This window comes from Pleurodeles waltl, chromosome 3_1 (genome assembly GCF_031143425.1).
Source record: "Pleurodeles waltl isolate 20211129_DDA chromosome 3_1, aPleWal1.hap1.20221129, whole genome shotgun sequence".
In the NCBI taxonomy this organism is placed as follows: domain Eukaryota; kingdom Metazoa; phylum Chordata; class Amphibia; order Caudata; family Salamandridae; genus Pleurodeles; species Pleurodeles waltl.
Window position 1 is genome coordinate 1,000,870,725 of NC_090440.1, and position 22,489 is coordinate 1,000,893,213.

Consider the following 22,489-nt stretch of genomic DNA (forward strand, 5'->3'; position numbering starts at 1 on the left):
ATAGTATTAATGGGTGCATCATTAATTTCCGCCTAAGGTGGGGTGATGGCTGCAAAACCATACTCATCATCTTGCTACAATTAATGATCAAAGATCTTTCCTCAAAGTATTTTACAAATCGACTAAGCAACCTATGCATTGCACTTTCTGTGCATGCCATAAGCACCGCATTGTCTACAAATAATAACAGTGGGAACATCTAACTGCTCTTCTAAAAGATAGTCAACTACATCACTTAAAAAGAGACTGAAGAGTAGTGGTACCAGCACACAGCCTTGTCGGTACACTCTCCACCCCTGCCACATCTCACTATAGCTATATCTCACTATAGCTGTATTGCCCGAGGGCAGGGCCGTTATAGCTTTAACTAGGGCAGCATCGACCCCCAGATCCAAAAATGACCGCCATAATTTGCCCCTTTTGACTGCATCGAAGGCTGCTTTCAGGTCTATAAAGACCAAATACAGCAAGGACTTCCTAATTATTGTGAATTTACATGCGATCATATAGAGGTGAATGGCCTGGTCGCTAGTTACTATTCGGGACCGAAAGCCAGCTTGCACTTTGGTCATAACATCCTGGGTATCTACCCAGCCCTGTAAACAGCTGAGCAAGACTCGTCCTAAGAACTTCCCAGCTCCATCAAGGAGGGAGATCAGACAGTAATTGGCAGGACAGCCTCCATCATCCTTCTTGAAGATCGGGACGATGATGGTGGAGCGCCAGGACAAAGTCAAATCATTCCCTGTAAGGACTGCATTAAACACTTTAGGGAGGAGGCAAGCTGAATAAGAATGTTCCTCGCGGTAAAGATCTACAGGCACCAGATCAGGGCCAGGGGCCGTGTGCTTCTTCATAGTGCTCTAATCACTTCAGAGGTCAATATTTCAATCACAGGAGGGAAGAGAGTCTTGCATCAACATGTGTGTGCATATTACTTTATTAGGGACATTAAAGTACACTGAGCACCCTTGATGTCTTTGCCCTTGTGCACAATGGGATTTTCATTGTGTTTTGTTTTCGACTTTTTAACTGTTTTGGTACTTCTACATGCTTTATATACCTTCCTAAATATAGCCTGTCTTCTCCGTTCCACAGCTAGCAGGGGTCAATCTCAGGTTTAAATTCTTAAACCTTTTCTAGGCCACATTATTACTTGTGGTGGACCACCATCCACCCCAACTAATAATCCACTTTCTCACACATACTGCCTCAGTTTCTTTAATTACTCAATCCCCTCATGTTGAATCAAAGTATCTTAATTCTTGCACTTTCTGCAACTTTACTATCATGCCATTGCTCTCCTCTGTGCGTCAGTGTTGCATACTGAGTGAATGCATTGACGTCATTTGGGATCTTCTGGCTTGCCCCCTGTGACCCCGGGCACTGCCTTTGCGACCCTGGCCTCAGAGGTGGCAACATCAGTGCCAAGAATGCAAGGGCAGCTCGTCCTTGTGAAAGTCGATTACAGCTCCACTTTCCTTGCTGTTTGTCAACTTTGTATTATTACTTTTTATAAGTATTTATTGTAATAGTGAATAATCTTTTATTAATCACTATTACTGTAATAAAGAATGGAATACAATTAACAGGAATATGACCCTCCCTAGCAGTTTAGATATGTAAAATATGCTTTTAAATATATTTTGTGTGCGTGCTTGCAGGTGAGTATGTTTTTAAGTGAGAGTGTGTGTATGTGTAAGCATGCATGCATGCGTGAATGAAATAAAAGGATACCTGAATGTGATGTCAGTTCCGCTACTCTTTGCATTTTGGTGAATTGACATTTATAAGTGAATGTCATGTCTTTAATTGGCACTCCGTGTTCCAGTTGTCACATGACCCAGAAATCCATCCCTGCAGTGAAGCCACCTACGTCACAGCACACCAAAGTACTGCTACCCTGGTCCCTCATCATTCTGGCTCCTCTTCAATCTTCTCAGTGGCCCGCACTCCCATGTTCTTTGTTCCTCCAGAGTCAGGTCCGATGGGTGCTTAGTGCAGAAAGGCTGCCAGATTCTTTCTGTTCGCAAGGGATCCGCTTCCTCAGGAGCACCTGATGGCAAGTAATGCAGTGAGGTGTCGACAGCAAGCTGCTGTTGGTAGATGTGATGGTCACATAACAGCGGGCAGTTTTAGCTTTCCTACAGCCCACAGAAGAACTGCCTCCTTGGCCACCCTTCAGATGGAATCTGTAACAACTGCAGAGTCTGAACTCGCAATGCAGAAAGTGCTTTGCATTTGATAATTAGAACTATGAATTTTAAGCACACAATGCAATCCCTTGTGAATCACACGAGTGTTATGCCTTGACAATGCACTGCTGCAGTCAAAGGGGGGGAAACGGCAAGCAGATGTTGTGCCGTATCAATCTTGCCCATGGGCATTTCACTGTCTGCAGTGCACCGCCTAATTTAACAGCACTGTAGTTGGAGGCAGTGAAATGTCTGTTGGCAAGGTGGAAGGGAAGCGGGAGCATGGGGGACAACCCATTAAAAGGAAAAAAAACACGGCAACAAGCGGTGGGAAAACACTGGTGTTGAAAGAGAAGGTTGGTGTTGGCACACCGAGATGAAATGTTCCCAAAACTGGAAATCTGTATTATTGGGTTATGAATCGCAATGCGGCTCCCCTGAAATGTAGGGATGGAGGTCTACAGGGGACAGTAGAACTACATCCCAATATTCAAAATTACAATCCTTTGAGTCAAAGTTTGGTTGAAGGTACTGAAAAACTGATCACTAGGGGCTTATTTCTTCAGCTTTTCCAAGGGCTTGCCCGATTCACGCTCCATTAACCTATATGGTTAATATGTGACTTTTGGTGGTACAAGGGTTTTAATCATCTCTTGCCCCTTAAAGGAAGTGTCAAGTCACAGCACAATGCAGAAGATAAAAATCTTCCTTTCTGCACCAGGTAATGATGTTCATGTCTATGGATCAGGGAAATGGCAATGGAGTGAAAGGAAAAGCACACTAGAGGTTTGTAAAGATTATTTCAGAGTGCAAATGATGATCAGTCTTCAGCAAGAACAGTGTACATACATTTTTATTATTGTGCTTTGCTTTTTTCTGCTCTACATTCATGATGATCCGTTTGGAAAATGTGGCACATCAGTTCTGATGTGCCACTTTTTCAGCACCCCCCCCACCGGCACCTAACGACTCCATGGTTGCACCGTAATTAACATACGGCTCACCATGGTGGTAGTTAGGACAATAGAGTCTACATTTTTTACGCTATTGTGGTGCTTTACTACACTAGTGTAAAAAATGTTCACGATAGTGTAGCAAAGTGCAAGAAGGGCCATTGATTACAATGGATGCATCATGTTAATGCCTGGCCTTGAACAGGCATTAAAAATGAGGCCAAAAAGGGCACAGTGAAATCTTGTAGACTTCACTGTGCCATTTTTGCAGGCCTTCTTACGCCGGAATGACCACTCCCCCTTCATACATTATGCCTGACGTAGGTATAATGTGGGGCAAGGGGTTGCAAAGTGGTGCAATGCATGCATTGCGCCACTTTGTAAATATAGTGCGGCAAAACTTGCCTCCTTGAGCCACATTAGCGTAAAAAAAGTATGCTAATGTGGCGCAAGGAGGAGCTAGACCATCTTAAATCTGGCCATATATTACTACATTTACTTGGGGATTGCCCCATTTTGATGGAATATATAGTTATAAATTGACAAAGAACTGCACAGCAAATTTCCAAGTAAGGAACAAATAATTAATTTGCATAGTAAATAAATATTCTGCTTGGCCTTGTAATGGGAGGGAATAGTACGTTTAAAAGTAAGGATGTTTTCAGTCAGAGCTAAATATTACTTGGGGTAAAGCGAAAGCTAATCTATCCGTGATAACTAATCTTAATTTAACTTTATTTAGCCAAATCTAACCGGAACCCTCACCGTTCTGCCGAATGTTAGGAGTCTGGGATCGTGAGTAAAATGGCAGTGGTCACAATAGTTGCGCACTGAATTGACGATGATACAGAAAGGTATAATGGAAATAAGGTCTATTGGTAAGTGGGCTGCATATATCTTAACCCGTGACTCAGCTTGTCACTATGATATTCCCTGGTTGACTTAGCAGCCGCTCAAATCCCATCATTTGACTAGTTATATGATTTACGACATAACATAACTCACCCGAATCACCGTTCTTTCTGTTTGAATCTAGGGCAAAACAAAAACGCATGATTGGTTTCAATTACATATTTCTTTGAATTCAGAAACAATGAGAACGATAAACATTGAACAATTGGCTAGCAAAGCAAACATTACCGTCTTCTTGGGGTTGAAATACATGTTGAAAAAGAATTAATTCCTAAAATAATCAACCTTAAGAAACATAAAGACTTTGGAATGGACAAATAAGGATTGGGTCAGCACTCATTAACACGGAATTATTTTACAGTGCTAAAAGAATTCTCTTTCATTTTCGAATTATTAACTGATATATTCTCTAAATTGCCTGAAATGATGGAATCAATATTATATTGCAATAATGATTTAGAGTCCAGGTGGTTTGATTGCCCAGATCCAAGATGTGTACATTAGTGTAGGGCCAATTAAACACAAATAATATATAAATATATATATATATATATATATATATATATATATATATATATATATATATATATATTAAAAAGATTGTACTGCTCAGACTTTATTTCGACTTGGTAAAATAGAGTGTGATTTAAAATGACCCACAGATGCATGAATCAATACTTAGGTGTATTAAAAATCACCTAGGTACACGCCAAAATTGCTCAATCAACTAAGAAGCCAAAGGAGCTAATCACCAGAACATGACTTTCCAAATGCTATATACTTAGCTTTAGTCAAGTTTAGACAATCAAATGGCAACATTTTTTTAAGTATAATGAAAAGACTAATAAGTTTCATTGCACTGGGGTAAAAACCTTACAAAGCACGTTTAACGTCCACTTGTAGACCATGATCAGAGCTAGTGGGTTGGGTGTAAATCTAGATGTCAATACATTCATGGCTTTCACTATGGAGGTCTGGTTTTACTAATGCATCATGACTCATTTTGCCAATTTAGGCCCTCATTACGACTTTGGTGGTCTGTGGACCTCCGCAGTGGAGGTGGCAGTCGTATGTGAAGGGGACATGGGGAGTGATGAGGAGGAAGATGATGAGGATGCAGCTGACGCCAGAGCAGAGCTGATATGACAATACTTCCACTGAGATACAGGTATGTGTCAAATGTATGGTATGTGACCTGTACAACTGTCTGCCTTGTGCATGCTACCATCTGGTGTCTGTAATCACTGGAGGTATTAAGTGCAGCTTTGACTGTGGGTGGGTCGGGGGTGGGTAACGTGCCCATGATTTGGGTCATTAATGTGCACAGGTCAGTGCTATACTCACCCTGCTGTTGTGTTGCTGCACCTATGACATCTATGTACATGACCACTGTTCCCTGAACTGCCAGATCCAGTGCAACATATGTGTTACACTAGGTTGTTTGCTCTGTATTGCATCCTATCCTAGGGTTTGACATTGGGGGGCTGTGCAACATTACTGTTCGTGGCAGTGGGAACTGCCTCATGTCTGGCTAGGTTTGCTGTGAGGCAGTGACCATTGGGGAGGTATGTCTTGGGTATGTGGGTTTGTTGTTGCCATGTGGTTTGGGACTTGTCCCTATCTTGTTCTACTTTCAGGACATTGTTGTGGTGCAGGACATTGCTGTGGTGCACTCTCGTCCCTGCCTCACCTGTTACCTCCCTTGACACATGTCTCCAGCCACTGCCTGCCCCACTGTAATCCTTGCTGCATATTGCTCCCCCTTCTGTCACTCTCACATACAATGGCAGGACAATGGGTTGACTGTTGCACATCATGGCAGTATCTTTCAGACTCCTGACATTTAAAGACGCAGGCAGTAACTGTGCTCAATGGTGTTTATTTGGGAGGGACAAGTGCAAGGGGTGATGAGTGGGGTCATGGCGGGTGGGATCATCATAGTACTTAGGCCAGCTGTAGGTAGTCAGAGTCCAGTATGGTGGCCATGGGACAACAGAGAGTTGACAGTGGAAAGCCAACAGGGTGTCTCAGTGACACACAAGGGAGAATGTTCAGGATAGGGTCACTTCCTGGCAGTAGTCTTGGGCTTGGCATCAGCTCCGGCAGGATGTCTGGTTGGACGTCCTTGTTTGAGTGGGGGCTCCTCAGCTACAGGGAGAGGGATGCTGGTGTCCTGCGGGTCCTGTGGCAGGGCCTCTATTCCACTAGCTGCCGCTGATGTGGAGAGCTTGGATGGGATGTGGATATTGGAGGGAGCATACTGGTGGGAGGTGGACTCACACAGGATGGTGGTGAGATCCTTCAGCACCCCTGCTATGGAGACCATGTTGGCATTGTGGGCCTGCCACTGATGCATGGCCCCCTGATGGTGCACACTGTGCAGCCTCTGGCTCTTCTGCACAGTGGCGAGGATCTGGGCCATGGTGTCCTTGGTTTGGTGGTATGCACCCAGGACTTGGGTGAGCGCCTCCTGGGCAGTCAGATGTTGTGGCTGCCCCATTCCTTGGATGACAGATCCCCTCCTACTACATCTGACCCCCCTGTTCCCCTGGCACAGTGTGCCCACCCTCATTAGCACCAGGCCCTTCATTGTCTATGGTGTGTGCCCTTGACACCGGCCCGTGCTGTGGGGCACACTTCTGATTGAGAGGTCCCTGGGGCACAGGTTTGGGGAGGAGGGGCTGCCTGAGGTATTCTTGCCACAAAGGAGGGGGAGTCCAATGTGGCTAGGGTGGGGCTGCTGGAAGTGGACTGACCAGTCGCCCCAGATGGCCCAGGCAAGTCGTCGCCATCCAGACATCCACTGGGGCCTTCATCCTGTGGAGGGCTGTCTGACCCAGCCATCCTCTGCAGGGTGGCAGGGTAACCTGTGGATGGAAAGGAGGAGAGTTTGTATGTGGATGTGTAGTTGGCATTTCCATGGTGTGGAACGTGCAGTGACTCAACTTGCTTCCCAGTGATGGCAATTACAGCTGAAGCACTGCAGAGATTGATTTGGGTATGGGGATTGTGGCATGTTTCCATGTGCCATGGTGGTTTGTGGACAGGGTTTGTCATTGCTGTCATTGCCATGTATGGGGACGCTGTCCTAGCAACCAGTAGGTGTGGGCTGTGGTATGGTTCTCCATGCAGGTATTCCACTGCAATGTGGGAGTGTGATTTTATGGCTGTGTGGGGGGTGTTGCATTGTGGGAGTTGCGGTTCTTTACATTGTGTTTATTATCTGTGCATTGGGGGTGTGGGGATGGTGGGAGAGGGATATGGTGGCATGCAGGGGAGGGACGTTGGGTGTGGGAGGCAGAAGTGTGGGATGGGGTGGATTGGAGAGTGGTGGGGAGGCGTGCTAGACAGGAATGGTTGGTGCTTGGAAGGGTTCTGTTGACTTACCAGAGTCAAGACATCTGATGATACCAGTAAGGTCCTCTGGATGCAAGACCTTCTTCTCCCAGGATGTTAACTCAAGTGAAGGAGGTGGGAGCCCACCGCCAGTCTTGTTAAGGGTGATCTGGTGGCTGGATGCCATGGAACGGACCTTCCCCCTGAGGTCGTTCCACCTCTTCCTGATATCTGCCCTTGTGCATGGATAGGAGTTGACCCTGTAGACGATCCTCTGCAGTAACTCAGTTTTCATGGCCAACAATGATTGCCGGACCTGTGTGCCCATCAGTTGTGGCTCTAATCAGACATTCTCATCCACCATGACCCACAACTCATTGTCTGCGAACCGTGGATGCTTCTGGTGTGACATGTTGTGGGGGGGTGCTGTGCGGGTAGGGTGCACTGTGGGATGATAATGTGGGGGTGTTTGGATGTGGGTGCTGGTAGGTTGTGGTGGTGGTGTGTGCAAAGTGTGCAATGCGAAGGTGTTTGCAGTGTATGGGATGTACTTCATGGCTCGTGTCTCTGTGGGAGTCGCAAGGGATAGTGCAGTGATCAGGTGTGTGTGTGTGGTGTGTATGTGTTTCAGGTGTGGGGTATTTGAACTGTCCAATGTGGTGTTGGCTACTATTGGTGGTGTCATTTTGTACCACCGCAGTGTGAACTGCCAATGGTTTACAGATGTGCATGTGCAGCTGTGCTGAAAAATGACTCGTAATAGGGGGGTCGGAATGGTGTTGGCGTGGTGGGGCCGGTGGTTTAACAATCACTCTTTCACCATTGATCGGCCTGCTGGTGTTGGTTTTGTGGCTGGATTTGGGCGGTTTGTTCTTTGGGACTCGTAATACGGCGGTCGCTGTATCACCACTACTGCCGGTATGGTGGCGGCATTTCGCATTGCGGTCTTGCCCAAAGAACGCCAAACTCGCAATGAGGGCCCAAATGTTGATGTTAAAGCGTTTCTTGGATTTGTGTCTTTATCACCTGTACCAACACACACTGACATATGCATGTGGCTTGCCTATCATGCTTCTGCTTTGGCACTCAGAGTCTTTTAATTGGAAAATCTAATCACCTGGTTCCTGTTGTTTTACTTGGGAATGGATTAACTATAAGGTGTAAGATGACTGACTCCTGGTATACAAGCATGCTCCCATACATCTTACAGGCAAATAGAATATAGATCATCAGCCAAGAGACCGAAAATTGCACAAGAAGCAGGTGATGAATTTTCACTTACCATGAGCTAAGCATCTAGAATAAATTAAAACTGAATAAAACATCATTGATACCTCCTTCACATACGTAACCAAAAGCCCTCCTCTCTGAGAAACATTTCAACTGGAACAAGTGACACCTCCTGCAGTTTCAAATGCAGACCTAATTTTAAGGGTAAGCCACCGTGTGTAGTGGTGCACAACTGTCTGCCTTCTTACCATGCCCAACTTTTTCTTGTTTTACAGCGAGGCCTACACTATACAACTACCTGCTTTACAAATATACGTATAAAGGGGGTGAAGCAAGACTAAGGGGGTCATTCTGACCCTGGCGGTCATCGACCGCCAGGGTCGACGACCACAGAAGCACCGCTGGCGGTGCTTCCTTTAGTATTCCGACGGCGGCTGTAAAGCCGCGGTCGCCCAGCCGGGTCCGGCGGTTTCCCGCCGGATTTCCCCCGGCTGGGAGAATCCCCCATGGCGGCGCTGCTTGCAGCGCCGCCATGGGGATTCCGACCCCCTTCCCGCCAGCCTGTTTCTGCCGGTTTTCACCGCCAGAAATAGGATGGCGGAAACGGGTGTCGTGGGGCCCCTGGGGGCCCCTGCACTGCCCATGCCACTGGCATGGGCAGTGCAGGGGCCCCCTAACAGGGCCCCACCAGGATTTTCACTGTCTGCTTTGCAGACAGTGAAAATCGCGATGGGTGCAACTGCACCCGTCGCACCCCTGCAACACCGCCGGCTCCATTAGGAGCCGGCTTCAATGTTGCAGGGCCTTTCCCGCTGGGCCGGCGGGCGCTCTTTTGGCGGTCGCCCGCTGACCCAGCGGGAAAGTCGAAATGGCCCCCGCGGTCTTTTGACCGCGGAGCGGTCTTTCGACGGGGGAAGTTTGGCGGGCGGCAACTGCCGCCCGCCAAACTCGGAATGACCCCCTAAATTTGGATGTTACAAAGAATAATGTATACTTTTCCTATTGCAATGATGTGTGTTCTGTTGAGTTCTGTTGAGTGCTGATGTCATACTCTGCGGAGTGTTAGTTCTAGGGATGAGTGTGTCAACATCTTTTCTTCTGGTGAAGAGTGTACTGCATTGAACCTGCATTGAAATAAAGAACCCTGTAGCAGCCAACCTTTATTAGCCCCGAATACTAATGATCTCAGTGTATAAGTACAGGAAAGTACCCTCTTTCCTGGAATGGTTACCCCATTTTCAGCCCGTTGTCAGTGTGTTTAATTGTGTTCCCTGGGATCCAGCTAACCAGGACCCCAGTGATTATGCTCTCTCCCTTCTAACTTGGTTACTTACACCCCACATTTGGCATACTGGTGCCCCCATGTAAGTCCCTAGTATATGGTACCCAGCGCATTGGTGTACCAGGGGATCCCCATGGGCTTAAGCATGTATTATGCCACCCATAGGGAGCGCAATGCAAAGTGTATCTGCAGGCCCGCCATTGCAGCCTGCGTGAAAGGGTGCATGTACTCTTTGTCACTACAAGTCACTGCACAAGGTCACTGTAAGTCACCCCTATGGCAGGCCCTCCTAGCCCAGAGGGCAGGGTGAAAGTACCTGCGTGTGAGGGTACCCCTGCACTAGCAGAGGTTACCCCATGAACTCCAGTTCCATTTTCCTGGACTTCTTGAGTGCAGGGACACCATTTTATGCGTGTACTGGATATAGTTCACTACCTATGTCCAGCTACATAATGGTAACTCCGAACCTAGGCATGTTTGGTATCAAACATGTCAGAATCATATCCCAGTACTGTTGCCAGTATTGGAAGTATGATTTCATGCACTCTGGGGGCTCCTTAGAGGATCCCCAGCATTGCTCCTACCAGCCTTCTGGGGTTTTCCGGGCAGCCCAAGCAGACAGGTTTCTACCCTCCTCCTGCTTGAACAGCTCAAACACAGGAAGGTAGAACAAAGTATTTATTTTCGGAGAGGGGGGTAACATCCACTCCCTTTGGAAATAGGTGTTACATGGCTTGGGAGGGGTAGCCTCCCCAAGCCACTGGTATGCTTCGAAGGGCACATTTGGTGCCCTCTGTGCATAAACCAGTCTACACCAGTTCAGGGACCTCCAGTTTCTTTTCTGCCACGAAACTGGACAATGGAAAGGGGAGTGACCACTACCCTGTCCACACCACCCCAGGGGTGGTGCCCAGAGCTCCTCCAGAGGGTCCCTGGGTTCTGCCATCTTGAATCCAAGGTTGGCAAGGACCTCTGGGAGCATCTGAGTGGCCAAGTCAGGCAGGTGATGTCAGAGCCCTCTCCTGAGAGGTTGTCACCTGGCTAGGTGACCAATCCTCCTTTCAGGGCTATTTAGCGTCTCACTCTCAGGTGGGTCCTCAGATTCAGCTTGTTAGATTCCAGCAGGACTCCTCTGCAACCTCCCCTTCGACTTCTAGCCACTGGAAACGCGACTGGACCCTCCAGGAGCTGACAATCTGCATCCATGATGAAGACTCTGCTTGCAACATTGTTTCCATGGCTCCTTTCAGTTTCTGCAACATTTTCCCAGCTGTGGATCCTCTAAGGGCAGCAAGTCTTCAGTCTGCACAAGAAGGAATCTCCCTTGGAGTGAAGGAGTCACTCCTTTGCATCCGCAGGCACCAACTGCAACGACGACTGGCTGCGTGGATCTCCTCTCATCCTGAGCTACGTGGATCCTGTATCACGGGTGATGGTTCAGAGTAGTCCTTTTAGTCCTCCCTGCCAGCTGTCCAACTTTGGTGGAGGTAAGCGCTTGCCTTCCCATGCAGGCCAGTACCCCAGTGCATCTCGTCTCTTGCAGCTGTCAAGGCTTGTTTGCATCTCCTCCAAGGGATCTTCAGGTTCCGTGTAGCCCCAGCCCATCTTCCTGTGACGCACAGCCCTATGCGTGGTTCTCCCGCGGCGTAGGACCCTTCTCCAGTTGTGCTGCGTGGGCTCCTCTGCGACTCCTGTATGCTCGTCCAGTGGGTCTCCTGTGGGGGCTGCCTCTTCTTCTTTGGACTTTCTGGCAGCTCCACTTTTGCTTCACAGCGACTTCTGCCTTTACTAAGGCTTGTTAGTGGCTTTTCCACACCACTGACTGACTACAATCATCCATCTGGCGCGGGATGTCGACTGCATCCTCCAGGAACTCTTCACCTGCTTTAGGGCTTCATTCCTGACCGTCTTCGTCCTACCGCTGACCAACTCCTGTAACCACAGCTAGGTGGGTAGTAGCTCCTGTTCCCCCTGGCCTCTTCTGTGACTTCTGGACTTGGTCCCCTTCTTCCACATGCCTTCCTTTTCAGGAATCCACTGCTGGTGTCTTACAGTCTTGTCTGGGTGTTGCATTTTCTTCCTTTTGGGTGGTTTGGGGAAAATCCAGTAACTTACTCCTTTCTTCCTGGTTGCTAGGGGCTGTGTGATGCTTGCCTTTGGGGGTTCCTAGTATCCCCAGCCCTCCTCTACACATTCCACTTACCTAGATGGGGGTCCTGCATTTACATTCCATTTTTTTAGTATATGGTTTGGACTCCACCTAAGGTCACTATTGTCTTTTTGCAGGTGCACTGTTTTCTATCACTTTCTATGCTTATTTCTGATAACTAGTCCACAAATCTAGTATATTACTTACCTCTCATTGGAGGGTTGCCTCTCTGGTACTTTTTGGTAATTGTGTCACTAAAATAAAGTACCTTTATTTTTGTAACACTGAGTGTTACTTTCATGTGTGTAAGTGATGTGTGACTAGAGAGTTTTTGCATGAGCGTAGCATGTCTCCTAGATACACCTTGGCTGTTCATTCACAGCTACCTCTAGAGGGCCTGGCTTCTAGACACTGCCTACGCTACACTAATAGGGGATACCTGGACCTGGTATACCCACCACACACCAGGCCAGCTTACTACAATAAGTCTCACTTCAAATGGCAATGACATCAGGGTTGGTCTTGAAAAGTTCCATCACATAAACAAGTTTGACACACCAGTACTGGCTACTGTCACCAGGCTGCCCAGAAGGATAAGTGAACTTGCAGCTGTAGCTTTTCTTTTGAACAATCAAAGGAAGACCGCATGCTCGTGTCTAATGAACAGAGCTGTTGTCAAACTCCTCAAAATGGAAGCATGATTTTGTGAAATAGTTTTCTCCTGCTCTTTGACACCCTGTTGTGATGGGCAGAGTTTGAATCTTGGATTGGTATTAGGTGAGGAGAAGTTTACAACTGGATGGAGGACACCTAGAAGCCTAAACAAAAAGCCACTACACGTAACTCAAGCAGTGATGTGGCACCCATGAAGGTGTCTTTAAATGCAGCAGCCAGGCTTTTAACGGGAACAAGATCCTTAGTTCACATCACTCACCAGGCTAAACTAGCTCCCAAAAGAATCAAGATTCATGCTCAAAACAGCATGCATCACTCAAAGAGCACATCCAAAATAACTTGCTTAAAAATTCACCAAATTACGGGGCAGCGCTACATACACAGCTCTGAATCCTTACTGCTAGATTCAAAAAGGAAAAATCCTGGGTGCTCTCTTTCTCATGACGTTGCAAAAATCTGGAACATCCTAGTGCCCAAAATATGAAAAATTCCCTCCAAATCAGTCTAGTCAAAGTACTGCTACTTGCAAAATATCTACTACTGCCCAAGCCACTCTGAGCACTCTTTGTCAAGACACAATCGGTGCCAATGTCTGAACTTCCCACATCCTTTTATCACTAACCATTAAGAACAGACAAATGAAACAGACAATTGAGAATATGACTATCTTTCAAAAACCCTCAGTCTCTATAGTCAGTCAGTCCTGCCCAGCCAACCAATGCCACTGACAAACTCATACCTTATATATCTTTTTAGATAGAATATGCATGCTTTATGCTCTTTGCAAATGTCATCAAACAATGATAATTGTGTTGTGTTTATATACAGTACTCTGATACTCACAGGTCATGTTCGAACCTTATAAAACTATATGTAAAAACCATAAATAAAGCAAAAAAAAACATACCTACTAGAAGACATAACAGATATAAAGCAGTCACGGCCACCTATAAAAACCAAGTCTCTTTCTTATTAGGAGTTCAGGTTAAAGGGAAGCCAGGGAAAGGAAAACAAAGAGGAGCATAAGAAAAACAAAGCACAAGATCAATACTCAAAATAAAAAAAAAAGTAATCAATATATCATGTAGCACATTATCTGATGAAGAAATAAGAGTTCTATAAAAGCGACCTAACTTACCTAATGAAAAAGGAAACTCCCTTTCAAGTGAAATTGGATCTATATAAATTCATTAAAAATGAAGTAAAGTATCTTTTACCCACCACTGACAAACCAGACAGTTGACCTCTTTGAACATGGGGTTCATAAATACCATGGAAAAACTTTCTATAAACAGTAAAAAGTAAATAACAATATGAGTAAAAGCAAATATACATTAATGCAAAACATGTTACAAGAAGAAACTGAGACAGTGGAAGTGGAACTTCCAGGTAATTGTGATTTGAAATTAACTAGGGATGTTACTTAACTCATTGATCAAGTATTATAAAATAATTGGATATCTGAGAAAACCATAGAGAATTTAAAAAATAAACATCCAACAATAATGATATTCTACATGGTACAGAAGATCCACCATGACTCATGTAGCACACAAAGAAAACCCATGATTGCTGGAACAGATTCACTCTCATAACCTCTTTGTCTAACCAGTAGTTAACAGGTTTTCAATCCAAGATACCCCATGCCCCATTATTTAGGCTTAGAAAGTATGGAACAGATAATTCACATAGTGTCAAATCACAAAGCTAACAACATGTTTTTGTTTAAAGTATTACACTTAATTTGATTCTAGATTACCTTTTTGTATTTGAAGAGAAATATAATCTTACAATAGCTGATAATGAATGGGTTCTAACATGGCTCTGGCTTATCACATATACACAAGTACCACTTTGAATTAGAGTACATTGAGGAAATCCTCAACTAACAGACCACCTATTTTTTAAGTTTGACAATAGACAATGTCTTTGATATAGGTAAAAGATCGAATGAATGCTTACATCGCTTTTATCAAGAAGTTACGTAATATTATTCCAACAATCCAATATACTATGTCAGTAGGTGATCCATACATAAAATATCATGAAATGAACAATGTCTGTTGTAAAACATCACATTAAGAATCACAGTGGTCAGGGTACAACAACAAATCTTCCTTCATTCCAAAAGCTTTCAGGCAAAATATTATCAAGGGTCTTCCTTGTAGCCAAATACTGAACAATTTAGAAAGAGAGAGTACACGGAGAACGCTTGCAAAAAAACAAATATACAAGCACTTGCAATGCCAATAGCTGTGGGTTATGAATGCCAAGCCATACCTAAAAATCCATGTAGGTTAATGACTGCTCTCCTCCCATCAGTGATGCAATCAGAGAAAAACACCATAAATTATCTAATCATCTAAAACATTTCATGGTTGAATTCTATTTATTGAGATTAAACAAAAATACAACATTCAACCCACCTACATCCACTGGCTGGTGGAAAACAAAAAAAACTTGAATAATGGAAACAACAATGGGGGGAGGGGGCCAAGGAGGGCCATAAGGGTAGTTGAAGTCTGTTCTCGGAACACAACAATAAGGGTTATAAAAGAAGAGGATAATGCCAATAGGACAAGAAAGATGACAATACATACTGGATCAAATGGGGCACGATCAGGGTGTGTCCGTCAGAGTATGTGTAGATATTTTGGGCAGGTGAGCTCCCTATATTCATCAGACAGATAGCATACGCATGGTCCCCACACCTTATCAAACTGTGGCCGCATCGCTGTCACAGATGCCGTCAATTTCTCCATACCTAGTAGTTACCATACTTTATGGAGCCCGTCGAGTCTCGTCGGGATATTGTCTGTGCCCCATCAAGAGCGCAGCAGGTGTTTTGCTACTCCCAATACGGCGTGATGGTGCAACCATTTGTAGATTTGAAAGGGTAGGACAAAGGGTTCAATAGGCCTAGCAAAATATAGCTAGGGAAGTTAGGGCAGTCAGTCTCGCATATGCAGTCAACTGCTTGTAATACCTCTGACCAGAAAAGTTGTATCTGGGGAAGGTGCGCAGGAGGAGGGTAAGTGTACCAACCTCCCCACATTGGCGCCAGCAGGTATCGTCACTTACCCTCTTCTACTATGTGATTCTAGCCAGGGTATAATGCCAATAATGTGTGATTTTGACAAACCTTTCTTTGCTAGCAGTACTGCGAGCCGAGGCTCGGGCTCACTGCAAAATGTTGCACCATTCTTTTGGGGTTAAGGTGCAGTCACATTCAACCTCCACTGCACTGTTGATGGCTGAAGGCTTGGGGCTTGATGAGGAAAGAGAATATGTTAGAATGGAGGCGTTTGTCAGAGGAATGAGTCTGAAGCCATTTCTCGAAAGCTGTGAGAGACCTACCTGCATTTGGATGTACCAGAGGGCTAGACACCTAGTGCTGGATAGTGGTGTATTATCAGTAGGTGGAGGCTAGTAGCCCGTAGTCATGCTGGGGGAAGCCCCTAAGGCCATCTGTGTTAAAGAGGTCACTCGCCCTTGTGCAATTAGCTTCCTGCCATCATATGAACGAGGAGCCCCGTAAATAGGGAGGGAAATCCGGATTCTCTATGATGGACTTCTGCAGTGAAATGAGAGTGGACAGTTTCCACTGGACTTGTACCTTATTCCAGATTCCCACTGTAGCACAGAGGATCGGCGAGACATATACCCCCACTGGTTGGTGCAGTTTCGGGAGCCGTGGCACTTTCCAAATATGGATGCTGACGACCGCCAGTTCTATGAAGCACCAGTGCTTTTTGGTGCTGGTTCTAGACCATTCCACCATGTAACACAGCTGTGCTGCCTGATAATAGATTAAGAGGTGGAAATGTCCATTCCTCTCTCCCACTGGGGCACATATGCCCATTTTCCTGTTATAAGTGTCTTTTTCCCATCCCAAATAAAATCTTCAACAAGGCGTTGTATTTTATCCAATACCTGGGGGTGGTTCAAGAGGTAGAGTCTGCATTACAAAAAGAATCTTAGGCAGTAAGGTCATCTTAACAGTAGATGTGTCCCAACCAGGACAGGCTGTGCCCCTTCCATTTGGGTAGGTCAGTGTAGGCAGTCCCCAGCAGTGCAGCGTAGTTACGGTCAGCTTTGTGTCTGGGTGTGGGACGAAGCTATAAGCCTAGGTAGCCTGGCACCTGTCTGGCTCTGACAAATGGAAATTGGTCTGTCTTTAGAATGGTGAGGTTCAACACTGATCATTCCTGAAGATTTGTTTTGAAGCCCGAGGCCAAGCTGAAGGCAGTCAATTTGCCCATTACTTCTGGTAATGAAGTATGTGAATTGGATAGGACCAACAAGACATCATCACTATACAATGCAGCTTTGTGTTCCCTGCCTCCCATAGGCATGCCTGTGATGTCTGGATCGCCTCGCACCAATTCCACAAAGGGTGCAATATGTAGGGTGAATGACATTGGTGACAAGGGATAGTCCTTACGGGTGCCCCTAGAGATGCAAAAGGGCTTCAACAGGCGTCCATTAACTCGCACCATTGCCTTAGGGGAGGCATAACTACATTGAATCCAGCGTTGATTTCATGGACCAATGCCAAACTTCTCCAATACCAAGTGCAAGTAAGATCAATGGACCCGATCAAAGGCCTTCTCTGCATCTATGGAGAAGAGGCACTGGGTGAGCTGTTCCTTATCCAACAAATGGCAAATGCATTTCATACTGTCACTACAACTTCTTTTCGGTATAAACCCAGTCTGGTTGGAGTCTACCAATCTTTGCATGCATGGTGTTAAATGCTGAGCCAAAATTCCAGTGAAAATCTTGGCATCTACATTAAGTAGAATGATAGGAGGAGCACTGTGTTGGGTCTTTACCAGGCTTAGGGAGGACTGTTATCATTGGAAGATGCATAGGCCCTCATTCTGACCTTGGCGGGCGGCGGAGGCCGCCCGCCAAAGTCCCGCCGTCAGGTTACCGTTCTGCGGTCGAAAGACCGCGGCGGTAATTCTGACTTTCCCGCTGGGCTGGCGGGCGGTCGCCTTCAGACCGCCAGCCAGCCCAGCGGGAAAGAGGCTTCCACGATGAAGCCGGCTCGGAATCGAGCCGGCGGAGTGGAAGCTGTGCGACGGGTGCAGTTGCACCCGTCGCGTATTTCACTGTCTGCGCAGCAGACAGTGAAATACATGTAGGGGCCCTCTTACGGGGGCCCCTGCAATGCCCATGCCAGTGGCATGGGCACTGCAGGGGCCCCCAGGGGCCCCGCGACCCCCCCTACCGCCATCCAGATCTCGGCGGTCCGACCGCCGGGATCTGGATGGCGGTAGGGGGGGTCGGAATCCCCGCGGCGGTGCAGCAAGCTGCGCCACCGCGGAGGATTCAATGGGGCCGCGGTACACTGGCGGGACCCCGCCAGTGGTGCCGGTCCGACCGCGGCTTTACCGCCGCGGTCGGAATCCCCATTGGAGCACCGCCGGCCTGTCGGCGGTGCTCCCGCGGTCCTCCGCCCTGGCGGTCAAAGACCGCCAGGGTCAGAATGACCACCATAGTGTCTTTTAGGGTACTACAGGAACTAAATAAATTATAACGGCTCACCATGACAGGAGCCAATAAGGCCCCAAATACTTTATTGAACTCTGAGGTGTAAGCACTGTGCCCAGGTGCCTTGCCAGTTTAGAGGCGGTTTATGACCATGTGGACCTCAGCAGGCGACCTTCCCTGAAGGAATGCCAGTCAGTGGGACCAGTGCCAAACAGGACATGGCCAGCCCCAGCTCTAAGTCCTCCGCTGTGTTATGATGTTATTAGCTCATCTTGATGCAGTGTGATCCTGTTAGGGGCCACAAGGGCATTCACATCTTGCTGCATTGCTTGGGTGCGCAAACGGTGGGCTAGTAATTGCCCCACTTTGTTCCCGCCAGCGTAATACATTTGTTTTGTGCGCAGCAAGGTTTATTCTGCCATATCCATGTCAAGGGCTTTAAGTGGTGTGTGCGCCGCCGATAGCTGCTGTCGCATAACGAGTGAGCCAGTTTGTGCATGGGTGATCACTAAGGTGGTCTTTACAACCCTGGCGGTCGGGTTTAAAGCGGCGGTAAGACCGCCAACAGGCCGGCGGTAAAAATGTTGCAATTACGACCGTGGCGGAAACCGCCAACAAAGACAGCCACTTTAACACTCCGACCGCCACGGCGGTACAAACAAACAGCGCGGCGGTCACCGCCAACAGACAGGCGGAGGACAATGTACTGCCCACAGTATCACAACAGGCCAATCCGCCATCTCTTCCGGGGCGGATTCACTGTGGATAAAAACAAGGCGAAAACAGGACTTCGAAGGGAAAACGCTCACCTCTACACACCCCACGAGGAACGAGGATGCCATGGACTCGGAACTCCACATACTCCCTGCGATTGTCTTCCTGCTCCTCTACCAGACGCCGGTGGCAAAGACCACGGTGAGTACTGCACCTACGACACAGGGGAGGGGGGAGGAAAAAACAGGGACACGCAACACGCAACACCCCCACCCCCTACAACACACACACTAATACAGCATGATACATCACAGTTACACCCCCCAAACCTCCCCCCCCGGAAGAATGCAAAGACAATAGAAAATGAGTGTAACCATTGTAATATATTAAAAGCAAGTAGGCAAAAATATATATATATACACCATAAACAAAATATATACCAAGCATAGTAGTCCAAGTAGTGCTCCAATTAAGTCCGTGGAACACTGGGCCCACACGGTATGGGCGAGGCCCACACAAGATCCCCGACCATGACGGAGAGGACACTGCAGGGGCATCAGAGAGCAATAAAACAGGCACCTCAGTGGGAGGGAAAGGGGGGGCACCTCAGCGGTTTGAGTGCACAACGCCAAATCCACGAGAGGGCCACATGCCCACTGTTCAATCCTGAGGAGTGCAAAGCCACAGTCTCTCAAGTCTCTACAGTGGGTGGGTTGCCCACTGTTCAATCCTGGGGAGTGCAAAGTCACAGTCTCTCAAGTCTATAAAGTGGGTGGGTTGCCCACTGTTCAATCTTGGGGAGTGCAAAGCCACAGTCTCTCAAGTGGCTAACAGTCTCCACTGGTTCTGGAGGGGGCATGGTGCCCAGAGTGCTTCATCCTGCTAAGGACAGAGGTAGTGGATGGATCTCTCCACTGGTTCTGGAGGGGGCATGGTGCCCAGAGTGCCTCATCCTGCTAAGGACAGAGGTAGTGGATGACAGTCTCCACTGGTTCTGGAGGGAGTCTGGTGCCGAGAATGCTTCAACCTCCTAAGGACAGAGGTAGTGGATGGATCTCTCCACTGGTTCTGGAGGGGGCATGGTGCCCAGAGTGCTTCATCCTGCTAAGGACAGAGGTAGTGGATGGATCTCTCTACTGGATCTGGAGGGGGCATGGTGCCCAGAGTGCTTCATCCTGCTAAGTCAGAAGTAGTGGATGGATCTCTCCACTGGTTCTGGAGGCGGCCTGGTGCCCAGAGTGCTTCATCCTGCAGGTGACGGAGTCAGTAGCGTCAGTGCCCTTAGCGATCATGGGCCAGCGGTGCTTGAAACAGCGGTGCCCTGTTCAGCGGTGCTTGAGACGGCGGTGCCCTGTTCAGCGGAGCTTGAGACGGTGGTGCCCTGTTCAGCGGTGCTTGAGATGGCGGTGCCCTGTTCAGCGGTGCTTGGAGCGGCGGCCTCCTTTGCACTGACTCAGCTGCTGGCGGTCCTTCATGGACCAGCGGGGCTTGTGCTGGCGGTCTTCTCTGTCCCAGCGGGGCTTGTGCTGGCGGTCTTCTCTGTCCCAGCGGGGCTTTTGCTGGCGGTCCTTCATGGCCCAGCGGGGCTTTTGCTGGCGGTCCTTCATGGCCCAGCGGGGCTTTTGCTGGCAGTCCTTCATGGCCCAGCGGGGCTTTTGCTGGCGGTCCTCTCTGTCCCAGCAGGGCTTTTGCTGGCGGTCCTTCATGGCCCAGCGGGGCTTTTGCTGGCGGTCCTTCATGGCCCCGCGGGGCTGGCCTCCTGGGCTTGTGCTGGCGGTGACCTCCCGGGCAGCTGGGCTTGTGCTGGCGGTGGCCTCCTGGGCAGCTGGGCTTGTGCTGGCGGTGGCCTCCTGGGCAGCTGGGCTTGTGCTGGCGGTGACCTCCTGGGCAGCTGGGCTTGTGCTGGCGGTGGCCTCCTGGCCAGCTGGGTTTGTGCTGGGGGTGGCCTCCTGGGCAGCTGGGCTTGTGCTGGCGGTGGCCTCCTGGGCAGCTGGGATGATGGCGGTCTTCTCCGACTTGCTGCTCCTCCCAGACTTGCTGACTTTCTTGTGCCCCTCCCCCACCTTGGAAGGTGTCACAGCTGACTCCACACTCCCACCGGGACCCCTGGGAGCGGCTTTGGTGGCTGGAGTCTTCCCCCTCTCCCGCCGGGCACTGGCCAACTTCTGATGCTTCAAAGGTGGGGGACTGTCTGTGTTGTGGCTCCGTGCCACACTGGCTGCCCTGGTGGCCGGTGCACTCCAGATTCCGGTGACTACAGGCACCACTGGTCCCGGAGATGTTGTGGCTGAGGTGCTAGTTCGGGTCCTAGGAGACGGACGGGTTGGGGGAGGTGTGGGAAAGAGATCAAGGTTGGACAGGAAAAGTTTTTGGGACACACTGGGATGGGTAGCTGGAGGGGGTTTGGGAGTGGAGGAAGAGGTTGTGGTTGTAGGAGGTGTCCGTTTGCTGACTTTGGGTGAAGGTGCATGCGCTGGAGGCTGTCATGAGGTGGATGGTTGTTGGGTGGGTGTGTGCCTGCGTTTGTGTATCTTGGGAGGGGGTGTCACAGACAAACTGGAGAGGACACAGGGGACGTGTGAATGGTAGTGGTGGTGGTGACTGCACATGAGCGGGGTGTGGTGGTGGGTGTGCTGGTGATGGTAGTGGCTGTAGAGGTAGTGCATGCAGATGTGAGTGTAGACAAGACAGGGAGAGAGGAGGGAGATAAGGAGGAGGGGGACACAGTGGAGGCAGTGGATGTTGGTGTGTCTGTATGTGTGTGATGCTTGCGTGTGTGCCTGTGGGATGTGTGGTGCTTATGTTTGCCAGAGCTACCCTTGTGTGTTGAGGTGTGTGCATGCTGGTCTGTAGGTGTGCTTGGGATAGGCTGAGGTACAGGGGATTGGCTGTGGGTGGAGGAAGTTGGAGGGGGGAGGCTAGACACAGGGACAATGGCTGCCATCAGTGCTGAGGCCAGAGTCTGAAATGCTCCCTGAAGGGCCGCCTGACCAGAATGAATGCCCTCCAGGAATGCATTTGTATGCTGCAACTGCCTTTCTACGCCCTGGATGGCATTCAAAATGGTAGACTGCCCAACAGTGAGGGACCTGAGGAGGTCAATGGCCTCCTCACTGAGGGCAGCAGAGGTGACTGGGGCAGGGCCTGAGGTGCCTGGGGCGAAGGTGATGCCCACCCTCCCGGGTGAGCGGGCACGGTGTGAAGGCTGAGGGGCTGCTGGGAGGGCGGTGCTTGAAGGGGGGGGTGGCGGCTGCACCTGTAGATGGGGAGGGGCACAGATGTTGCCACCACCACAAGGGAGCTCCCATCAGAGGGCGAGTCCGTGTCACTGGTCTCAGCTCCTGTCCCCGCCGTGGAGCTCCCCTCGCCCTCCGTCCCACTGGTGAAGTCCAATTCCGTATTGTGGCCCTCCATGGCCATGTGGGATCCAGCCCCCTCGTGCTCCGGTGCCACTGCTCCTCCGCCTGATGATGCTAATGCACACAAGAACAGGGAGACCACAAAAAGGGGGGAGGACGACAGAAGAAAGAAATGCTGAGTGCAT

General features: G+C 48.6%; 1 protein-coding gene across 3 annotated transcripts in view; it reads right to left on the bottom strand.

The window, feature by feature from the left end:
- CD302 (CD302 molecule) overlaps positions 1-22,489 on the bottom strand; it is a 324,100-nt gene that overhangs the window by 85,265 nt on the left and 216,346 nt on the right. For 2 of the 3 annotated variants that reach the window (XM_069224203.1, XM_069224205.1), the window contains exon 5: positions 4,154-4,180. The exons of the other annotated variant lie outside the window; for it this stretch is intronic. In XM_069224203.1, the coding sequence (XP_069080304.1) occupies positions 4,154-4,180 (27 nt within the window). The remainder of the gene's footprint in view (positions 1-4,153; positions 4,181-22,489) is intronic. 3 annotated transcript variants of the gene reach the window in all.